The 11,071-nt window shown below is 46.7% G+C and overlaps 1 protein-coding gene across 2 annotated transcripts in view; it reads left to right on the top strand.

Moving 5' to 3' along the window:
* The first annotated feature begins 2,938 nt into the window (after positions 1 to 2,938).
* kremen1 (kringle containing transmembrane protein 1) overlaps positions 2,939 to 11,071 on the top strand; it is a 49,836-nt gene continuing 41,703 nt past the window's right edge. For both annotated transcript variants that reach the window (XM_011478746.4, XM_011478745.4), the window contains exon 1: positions 2,939 to 3,666. In XM_011478746.4, coding sequence (XP_011477048.2) covers positions 3,093 to 3,666 — 574 coding nt within the window. In that variant the 5' untranslated portion in view covers positions 2,939 to 3,092. The remainder of the gene's footprint in view (positions 3,667 to 11,071) is intronic.

The raw sequence follows: 11,071 nt of genomic DNA, 5'->3' as shown, positions 1-11,071 counted from the left end.
TTAGCAAGCCAGTTCAGTGCACAATGGTTTTTCCTAGAGACTTCTGTCAAAATTTCAATGGCATTGTATTTAGGAATTGTAGATATAAAATGGCAAACGTAAGCTTAAAACTCAGCTCCACCCCTTCCACCCCCACCCCTCTAACAGTGAAATGAATGTGCGCTGTAGAAAGTGAATATTGTTGTGTTAAATTAACAAAGTAAAAATAAAACAACAAATAGTGTGTTTGCATTAATGTGGCTAAGGTAACTGTAACTGAAAAGAATGCAGAGAGTGGGAGGGGCTTAATTCTATTGGGTGGCGGTGGATGCTGCGTCACAAGTCTCTCTGTGCTTTCAGCTGTCATGGTTTTCATTCAGTCCTCTCTCTTTTTCTAGGGGGTGGGGGGTCCTGAGGATGACATTAGTGGTTTTGGCTTCAAACAAAGATTTTTTTTTTTAATGCAGTTCCAGATTTCCTGTGTTCACCTAAATGACTCATTGACTTTATCATTAAAGACTCTAACATCATGTTGGAGTTGAAACTGTGAATTTCATAGGATCACAGCTGCACAGTTTGTATAATTCATGTGAAAAATCCTATTTGAGGAAACGATTCATTATGTTTTTAACTAACTAAAGACAGAGAGTTTTGTTGGAAAATGTTCTGCAGAAGAGGAAGATTGTTCTCCAACAGGTTATTGTTTTTCCAGAATGTAGGGCATGTAGTCAGGGGTGCTGCTCTACAAACACGGACAGCAGGCTCCTCTGCAGCAAACGGGACCAAACTGTCCACAAACGGAACCACAAGAAGCTTCCATTATTCCCCCAAAAGCAAAACAATCAAACCGTCAAAGCACAAATATCCTGGCGGAAGATGGCAAGTTTCATCTGGAGAGGAAAACCAAGGAAGAGAAACTCTGTGATTCCAGCAGGCCACAAGGAATGCGGCCATACAGCATGAACAGACAAGCCCAGCATGTGATCGCTCACTCACACTCCCAAAGAAGACAAAGGAAGCTTATGAACGGCTGGGCATCACAGCAGGACCCCAAACCGGATTCATTTTTGACGGGAACGCAGTCAGGAGGACACAGTCTGCTCTGTGTGAGGAAATGCCCGCTCTGCCACACACTCCATCACTGTCATGGCTACAGAATGAGCTGGAAACGTCATCCTCTGGTTTGAAACCCGACTCACACTGAGGTGCTGCTCCGGGGCTGAGCCGGGACCTTTCAGTCGCTGCAGGATTGAACCGGGAAGCTGTGAAAACCGACGGATGGAGAGGAAAAGTGTCTGAAAAACTCCAATAAACACCTTTGAGCCTCAAAATTGTGATGGTTGTGTTCTGTTCCTCCACCGAGTTGATGCTCCTCAGGTTTGGTCTCATTCAGCTGAACTGATGGATGAAGATTTGTGGGACAGAATATAAAACATGAATTATTGAAATGCTGGAAACACAGGGATCAGAAACAAAAACATCAGAAACAACATAAAAATGAACCGGGAGATATCCGGCACATCGAGGAATGAGTGTATTTATATATTTAGAGTTTCATTTGTGAGGAAAACAAAAATGATTAAAAAGTTCTGTGAGGGAAAAATGAAGATGGAAAAAAATGATATTCAAATAGATATGTGAAAATGAGACTTTGATCTACACTCCAGACCAGTAGGTGGCAGACATGCCCCTAAAGAAGAAGAAGAAGAAGAATTCCTCCTGATTTCCTTAAAAAAATACTAAATTTAGCAATAAAACTCCTCATTTCTTTGAATTAATCGCTCAAATCATACATTATTTACACACCATTTCTCCCAGTTCCAACAAAAGAAAAGAAAACAATTAAAACCAAACATCTGACTTTACAGAAGAACATAAAATCACTTTTTTTTTTTACTTTTGTAAATCTAACTTCATGTACAGTTTATTGTTCTTTGTTCTTTTACTGTACGTCATGTAAATGTTTTAAATAAACGTAAACATTTTTTTGAAGAAGAATATTTAAACATTAGTTTAATCAGGAATCTACGGAGCCCCTAAAGGGCCATTGATGAAAAAAAAAATTGAAGTAAAAAAAAAAATTTTGAAGTAAAAAATAAAAAATAACTGGTGCGCAACAGTTAGTTTCAGGTATTCAGGACCTCGTCATTTGGGTCATGACCCATTGCTCATGACCACAGGTGAGAATTGGAACGGGGATCGACCGGTAAGTTGAGCGCTTTGCTTTCCCAATTCTCTCTTCACAACAGACCGACAGTGACTGCATAACTACGGACGCCGCTCCGATCCGCCTGTCAGTCTCACGCTCCGGTCTTCCTTTGCTCGTGAACGAGACCCCTCCATCTGGGGCAGCGACACTCCACCCACCCAGAGATGGCAAACTACCTTTGTCTGGTCGAGAACCATGGCCTCAGATTTAGCGGTGCTGACCCTCATCCTCAAACCGCCCCCAATGCACGCTGGAGGTCCTGGCCTGATGAAGCCAACAGGACAACATCATCTGCAAAGAGCAGAGAGGAAATCCTGTGGCCCCCCAACCAGACCCCCTCTGGCCTCTGGCTGCGCCAAGAAATTCTGTCCATAAAAACTATGAACAGAACCGGGGATAAAGGGCAGCCCTGCCAGAGTCTAACAGGTCTGACCTACTGCAGCAACCAAACTCTTGCTCCGGTCATACAGAGACTGGACAGCCGTCAGTAAGGCTCCCCGGACCCCATACTCCCAGAGCACCCCCCACAGACTAAACTGGAAGTGTACTTTTTGTATTTATTTAACAAAAACAAATTAAATTCATTCTGAAAATCCCAGAATGAGTTTGGAGTTTTTACTCAATTCATTTTGGTTTAAAGTTTGTACCTAAATATGCCTTTTCCTTCCTCTGATGTCTAAATCAGTTTTCGTGGTTTTTGCAGGAAGTCCTCCCATGACGCAGCTAATTTTCAACGCTAGAGGGAGCCGTTTTAAACGTGTATCAGTCTGGATGTGTCACAAAGCGCCGGTGCCAAAGGGACCGGCTTCAGGTCGGTGTGTGCACCTGTCCCGATCCGACCAAGAGGACAACGGTCAGTTTGCTGTGAAGTACCGTTACTTTAGATCATTTCCCTCCTAATCTCATGAAACTGAAGCGCAGCAGTTCTGCTCTAAATGCGCATGATGATCAAGTCTTTGGAGTTTCGCCTCTGATCCCGCCCTTCGTCATTCATGTCGGTAGAAATGCGCAACTCTTCCTCTCAGGGCGCAGCGCTTCTGGAGTCCTGCAACCTGTCTGTCTGCTCCGAACCCAGCGCCGCTGCAAGCCTTCCTTTCTCCTCCTCTTCCTCCTCCTTCACCTCCCCCTTTCCCCTCCGCTGCCTCCCAGCCCCGCAGGTTCAATCTGTGCCCCTGTTTCCTGTCACATGGGCTGGAAATCGGATCCTTGTTTTCTACTATCTGGTGTCTTTGTGGTGTCAGTGGAGCTGGAGGACCAGCCTACAAGTTCAGGGACTTTAACTCCGGAGCGTCAGTCAGTCAGTCAGTCAGTCAGTCAGTCAGTCAGTCAGTCAGTCCAGGTCGGCGTGCGCATCCGGCTGCTCTCCAGTCCACCTGAGATTTTCAGACTTTTACGCACCATGGACTCCTGCGGGGTCTCCTCCACGCTCCTGCTCGCCGGCTTCCTTTGCTCAGCGGCTCTGAGTCACTTTGACACCGGTGAGTCCAGATTTCTTGTTTTTTTTTCCTTCCGAAACTCCGGTGTTCAGCCTCTGAACAGTGTTGGCACCGCTCCGAACACTTCAGGGTTTTTGTCCGGTTCTTTCATTCGAGTCGGTCCGTTTCGGTCCAAGCCCGACAGTTTCCCCCAAACAGACGAGGCGTCTGGCTGCAGATCTGGTTCATGAACCGTTTTTGGAACCGACGCGCTGGTTCCTCTTCGCGTTCTTCCACGCACGGAGGCGCGCGGATGTCGGACGTCGTTCCTCCTGCAGGAGGAACCGGCAGTCTCTCACGCGGTTCGGTTCGGGCTTCATGTGAGTTCACGTCCATGCACAACTTCAAAGCCCCCCCCATGTCAGAGCAACAAATCCTCCCGCTTTTCTTTTGTATTTTTGTGTCTTTTAATTACAGGCTGGGGTGTCAAATTAGAGGCTCCGCCATCTGGGTTTGTGCGTAACTGCTCCCATGTGTACCTATGCATTAAGTGAAGGGCGGCATTCCCCCTCAGCGAGCGGAGATGTTTGCTGGAAGTCAGCGGAGCCTCTCGGTCTGTTGCTTCCACAAACACTGGAGAAGGTCACAAACAAACACTCATCTCCAGGTTTCATCTGCTGTGTTGGAGGAGAATCTCCTCACATCCATCTGCAGATGTCAAAGCTGGAGCGTTGGATTTGTCCCTCACCCAAACTCTGCGGGTGGATGAAGGGTGTCCTCGCGCGGGGCGCCTGACCTGCATCCCGCTTCTCCCCTGGCTTCTGCTCAGGCCTCCATGATCCTGTCAGCTCTGTAAGCCTGTAATGATGGGATGCTGGTGTCATAAACAAGCCAGAGCTGCTTAATGGCTGCAGATTTATGTTGCTCTTGATGTTTGCTGGTTTTTCTGAGAGCAGAGTCTTAATTATGCATTTCTGATGAAAGCTGGTGCGCCTTTCAAGTGGTGCTTTGGTTCTGAAAGGTCGTGGTTTGGGGAGTTAAATAGAAACGTTCATGCAGACAGGAATCCTGCTGCAGATGTGTGCAGATGTGTCTCTGAACCCCAATATCTCCAATCACTGCATCTCACTGAGGGAACTCCTTCTATGCATCTACAGAGGACATTTGGGACTTTTGACTGATACCAAATGTGAAGGGGTGGAACTCTGGGAATTGTAGCTTTTGTGGATTTAAAAAAGTTTAACTGGACATATTTTTCCCCCCTCTGGTTGTCAGGACAAAGTCTGAAAATGGGATTTTTGGTGTGTGAAAGGAGCAAAGGAGCAATTTGGATTAAAAAAGCTTGTTCTGTTCTTAAAGTAACTACAACTACAGACGTCTTTGATATTTAGAAAGGTTTTTCTTTAGGGAGTTTCCCAGTGATCCCAAAACTATTGGTTGTATTTTTACTTTTTTTTTTCAGATTTAAAGTCTTTGATGCACGTTTTTCCATACTAATCCCTCCCCTCACAGGTGTCTATTTTATATACGATGAGTTGAATAAGTGAACGACCCTGGGAGTATTTCAGGCAGGCAGCTCAGCGTTTACCTGGTTACTCCTCCCTGCGGGCGGTTCAGTCTAATCAACTCACCTGCTCAGCGTCCTACTTAAGTTCCAGGTGTGCGGTTCAATCCTCTTTTTCCATTTCCGCGAGCTCTGCGTTCGTCACCCCCCCTTCCTCCCCGGCTTCCACCTGTGAGCTCCGTAAGAGGTAGTTTAACACACAAAGTTTTCTATGGAGATCTTTGTTTAAGGTATCTAAACGGAGCTTTATGCCAAACTAAAAGAAATATGGAATAAATCTTCTTTACTGCAAGAGTTGTCTGACTGAAATGGGGTGCGAGCATCCTTGACAGCCAAAATGAGACGGATTGGACCAAATGCCATAATCCAGGGGGGGTGAAACTCCAGGCCTCGAGGGTCTGTTTTTAAGAGATCCTACCTTACCTGCTGCTGCAAACCCTGTTGCACATCGACCTTCAGGGTCTGGAGTTTGAACCCTGGGCCACATTCTGAGCAGACCTGCACAACAACAGGTGGAGTCAACATGTTGCCACAAGCTTTAGAGCGTAGTTTCTGCAATATTAATGCAACTTTTTCTTTGCCGTTTTATCTTCCTGCATGGGTCTGTTCCCCCAACCCTTCGCAGCTCAGCACCGTTCCCGCTTCAGGACTGAAACGATGCCTCAGCCTCACTCTGGGCCCTGAGTTCAGTCTCATGCTGACTGAGGAGGCTTGCTGGCTTATGCAACCGTAATCAACAGCATTCTTCTTGAATTAGGTGTGTCCGAACCCAGTCGCTCTGCAGCCAACTAACAGATGCGGCTGCAGATCAAAAACACCGGCAGGTGGATGTCAGAATGTGCTGGACTCGCTGGACTGACCAGAACCCCGGAGAGTGGTTAAAGCAGTCGTGCATAAAGAAACTCTGAGCAATGGAAAGTGAGGGAGATAATCAAAGCCAGTACATGCCTTAACGTTTAGATCTGCAGCTGAATTCACAGCAGCAGGATCTGCGGTGCTTGTGTGCAGCCCTGAAAGCTGCACAAACCCTCAGGTCCAGCGCCGACGAGAGCTGCTTTCAGGTCCAAGATGAGTGAGAATCAAAGTGCCAAAGGCCACGCCCCCTTTCTGTCACAGGTCTGTTTGGATTCATCTCCAGAGTTTTTATTGGCAACAGTCTGATCATTTTCTAACTGAAGGTCGGATTCTTGCGTGTGCTTGGTCACACCTTTTGAACCACCAGGTGAGGATCAAACCAGTGAGACCTGGTTTGGTTCAGAGCAAAGTTCGGTTCACTCCTGGGGGTGGATCAAAGGAAAGGAAGAAGTTCGTACCTCACTGGCCAAAAAAACGCATCCTTAAGAATTTGAAGAAGTGTGAAAAAGGAAAATGTTGATCTACAGACCATCATGATCAGTGGATTAGCCTGTTTAGCTAGTTTTCTTCTTGATGCTTTTTTCCATCTTAGTGAGACAATAGCGCCCCGAAGTGAGCGGCGTTTGGAACTGCAAGATTTTGCGGGCGTTTTACTCCGTTTAAGCCTTTAGTTGTCTTTTAAGAGCGACTGAGTGAAAGAAAACCCAACCAGCCAAGAACATGCCTTAGCTTTAGCGTTAGTATCAAGAGGGACCTGGTCGTGAAAGCTTTTCAGCACAACTCCAAGCATACGGCCATGGAGGGCAGCAATCTGACTGTATTGACACTTTTACGTACAAATCATTGGATCAGGAAAGTCAAAGCTTTAAGTCTTAGTCACACGTGTTCAGAAGGGTTGATACGTACGGGTTCTGTGCGGTTTTTGGGTCGTCCGGGTCCGTAGAGAGGACCGGCTGCATCTTTAGGTGAGCTCAGGTGTGTCTGCAGTTAATGTTAAAGTCCCTCTATCTTTTTTCCGTATTTGACCCGGTGAGCTGCAGACACAGCGGCGCTCAGGAACCATTTGGTGGTTTAACCCCCCAATCCAACCCCTTAATGCAGAGTGTCAAGGAGGGAGGCATCAGGTCACATTTTTAGAGTCTTTGAGTCTTTTAGACTCAGCCTGGATTTGAACTCACCACCTTCCAGTCATAGGGCGAACACTCCACCACAATGCCACTGAGCTGATTAGTTGCTTTTAGGCTCGTGCGGCCACCTTCAGGGACGATAGGAAAATGGGACGTACCATTGTCGTGGTAAGCGGATGGTGAAGTATTGGTAAGGTTAATGGAAGTTACACACATTTATGGTTTACGGGTGATGCCGTCGTACGGCGTCCTTACGCCACACTCTATTCGTTAATAAGGTGGGAGTACTGGCTCCTTACTGACCGCACACATAATACTGCACGCACGGGGTGTGCACGTGATGCGTACGTGCCCGTAGGACGTCCACACAAACTACTCTGGTTGTCTGATTTCCTCATTCGGCCCGGAAAGAAAGGTGGGACCAAGGTTTCAACAAATTGTTCTCAATTTTCACTTTCTAAATCTCTGGCTAGTTTTTATCTTTGATACGTTGTTCCTGGAGCTGGAATCCTGAAATGGCCTTTAGGGCAGCACATAGTCTTCTTGGAACCCCACCAGCAGAGTCCCTAAAAGGAGACAGAAAAAGTGAAAAGCACAGCACCATCTGGATCCTCCTCGTCTTGTTCTGGACTTGTAATGGCAGCCTATAGAGAGCAGCTCAGGACTGGGCTTCCTCGACCTTTGTGACCCCTGAGACAGAGGGAGCTTTGTGAGAGAGTGTCTGTGACTGAAAGAGGGATTCATTGACTCGTCTGCTGGGGAAAGATAATAACAGACCATCCTCAAGCGCTGGAAGAAACACAAGCTTGTGTTGGCAGAGGCGGCGGGGATGGAGCGTCGGTCTGAGGAGAGACAGCGGGATGTTAAAGACTTTCCTATAAGAGCCTTGGAGTGTGTGTAAAGTCCCTGAGCTCCATGGGGAGGGGGGTTTATAAGGGCTTTAAGGCAGCAGGCTGTCCTGGGTCTGGGTCTCAGATGTGGGTGCTGGGATCGCTCATTCTTTCCTGGTGCAGGAGCAGAGATGGAAAGATCTCCCTTAATGCTTTTCCGTACAGAAGACGTATGGCTGGATTAAGCGTTCGCATAGATCGGTTCTGTGTGCAGAGCCACAAAGCTCACGACGGAGAAGACGGGTTTAGCTTTTAGCTTCTGGTCTGACCTGGATTTTGAGATTTGATGAAATGAAGTGGAAAGTACCAAAAAGATTTGGATCGCCTCCAGACCCTTAAAGACAGTCGTATTCATATTACAGCAATCCGTTTATTGGGATGAACAATCTATCGATCATTTCCTCTTAGACTTGATACATGATGTCGAGTCAGGGTCTGATCTGGAAAACAGGCAGAACGTCGGTGTAGGGACACCAAACGGGCATGGACCGGCTTTGGTCAACCACATGCGTTGGGTTCTCCATCCTGTCTGGATCCCTAATTGTATCCGTGTGCTGCATGGATGGAAAAAACACGTGGGGCCCAAAACTAGCACCTGGTGGAATCCCCAATCACACGCACGGGCGAAGCCACAGTGGCGGCTGGCGCTGGTCGGACGTGAGCGCATTCCCATATGCAGCCTCGCTTCTCATCTCGTTTATAGCTCCTTCTGGTTCCACGGGTGAATTTTGGGCTGAGATGTGGTTTCCCCACCGCACCCAAGTGGAGAAGAAAGAAAGGGAGCCATAAATCAGAGCGCGGGCCGTAAACCCTCCTTTGGCTCTTTAACGTCATGATTGAAGAAGGAGATTATTCTGATGATCAGACGTCTGTGGGACGATGTGGAGGACAGACAGGCTTCACGATGACTGGAGAGGTTCTACATGAAGACACATGGAGGTTTAATGTGTAAAGATCCTTTTGTTGTAGAATCATGGTATGACGGCATCACGTTCTAGCCTAAAAGGATGTCGTTGGTCGTGTGACATCGCAGGAAAACCGGCATGTTGAGCAGGAGCGTGCTGTGCAGGACGCCACACGCAAGCGTCTAAGAAATAAACGGTGATTGTTGAATTAAAAAGTGAAAATCAAGAGTTTAGAATTCATCCTTCAAACCACAAACTTTGAGGAGCTGCGGTTTCTGTCCGTGCTCCGACTTACTTTTTAAAAACAATTAGTAAACAAATGAGAATATTTATCAATTTCATTTGTTTGACACCTGAACAGAGTAAAAAAGAAAATAGCAGCAGTAAAGATATGCTGTCAAAAATATATAGATTTTTCAGGAGGGATTGAAGTTTGAGGAGAAAACTTAAAAATTAACCAACTGTGCTCTTATTGTGAAAATTCCAGGTGAGTGGTTGGATATCAGACTACTTACATATTTAAACGATTAATATTTTTAATGAATGCACAAAACATTAAAGTTCTTTTTGCTTTGAGGCTTTTTGCAGTTTCTCTTCGGTAGAGAAACAAGATTCTCCTTATGACCCTCCTAAGAGCTCGCCAGAATGAAGCCGGCTGTGTTTTTGTGAGAAACACTCGACCTTTAGGTTCTAATGAAGAGAAGACGAATGAGAAGCAGGCTGATCGTCCTCCTCCATGAATCATAATCCACATCTGCGGCCTGTTTGACAGAAACTGCTGACTTGTCTCCACTTTCTCGTTGCACGTTTGGGTTCTTGTCTTTACACCCTGCTGCTTTCACACCGACGGATCACGTTAAGCTGCCAAAGCGCTGAATTAGTTCATAAATTTGTTGTTTTTCGTTCCCAGGAGAACCTTTCTAGATCATGAAGAACAGTTTTCGTGTAAAAACTCTGATTTTGATTCGAATGATGATGACAACCTTCACCAACATGATTAAAAAATCTCCAGAAAAGCTGATTTTTGTGTTCAGTAATTGGATTAATCTGCATTTTTTAAGTCCATGAAGAGCAAACACTGAGATTTCTAGATGTTAGATCCTTGTTTGCAGTGTTTCTAAAGTGTGAACGACCCCGTCCATCACTACTAGAGACAAATGGACGGAGATGTGGCGCCGCGCGGGTTCAGTTCTTCACCTAACGCCCCGACAGGTGAAGCTGGACGTTGTGCTCTCAAACGGACTCAGAGGAAGAGTTCAGGTGACGTCAGTGGCTATGGAGGAAACGGCCTTTCAACTGCGGCGGCGTTTTGAGAAAGTCCCTCATTTTCTGGATGAAAGTGAGCGGCATCTGGAAGAACAGGAAGCAGCGGCGCAGGGCTGACGCAGAGCACCATCCATTTCCTGTTGACGTATGGGTGTTTACCCTTCAAGGGGTCAAGTTGTGGCCGACCGCCGCGTCCTCCTGTGCCAAGGGACAGATCCGCCCACCAAACCACCGACCGCGGAGGCCTGGAAACCCAGCTGGTTATTATAAACACGCTCTTGCTTATTATCGTGCCTCTGACATGACTCGCCTCTCGGCCGCCGCTTTGATCCACGCACCTCTCTCTGTGCAAAGCAGCACCTGCTGGGGCGGCGGCTGAGCGGGCGACCTAGCATGCAAAGCAGCCCGTCCAGCTTCTGGATTTATGATGGTAATGACAGGGGACGGGGGAGGAGGCAGGATGGGGGCAACTGTCCCTGAGAAAAGCCCTCAGAAGTTTTCACCAGGCTTACCTGTCGACCTGCTGGGGGGGGTCAGGTGAATGATGAAAGTTCTCCTTCAGAGCTGGGTGTCCTTCATGCAAAATGACGCGGCCTTTAGGTTCCTCCACCTCTACACAGGTTTGTCTTTGTGTTATTTCATTTACCAGGACCTTCATGTCTGATGGGAGAATCGCTGGTCTATGTGTCGTTAAAAATGGTCAGGTTTTCTTTTTCATCTCAACACTAACAAAGGAGGATGAGTGTGTTTTCCTTTGCTTGATATGAAGACCCTCTCTGATGAAAACAGTGTTTTTGGGAGTTTTTAAACCTGTTCTTGTTGTACTTATTAAGAAAATTCAGCTTAAAATTACATTTCTGA

The sequence above is a fragment of the Oryzias latipes genome, chromosome 9 (assembly GCF_053564925.1).
Source record: "Oryzias latipes strain Hd-rR chromosome 9, Olatipes_Hd-rR_3.1".
NCBI classification, from domain to species: Eukaryota; Metazoa; Chordata; class Actinopteri; order Beloniformes; family Adrianichthyidae; genus Oryzias; species Oryzias latipes.
This window is presented reverse-complemented; position numbering and strand designations above follow the sequence as displayed.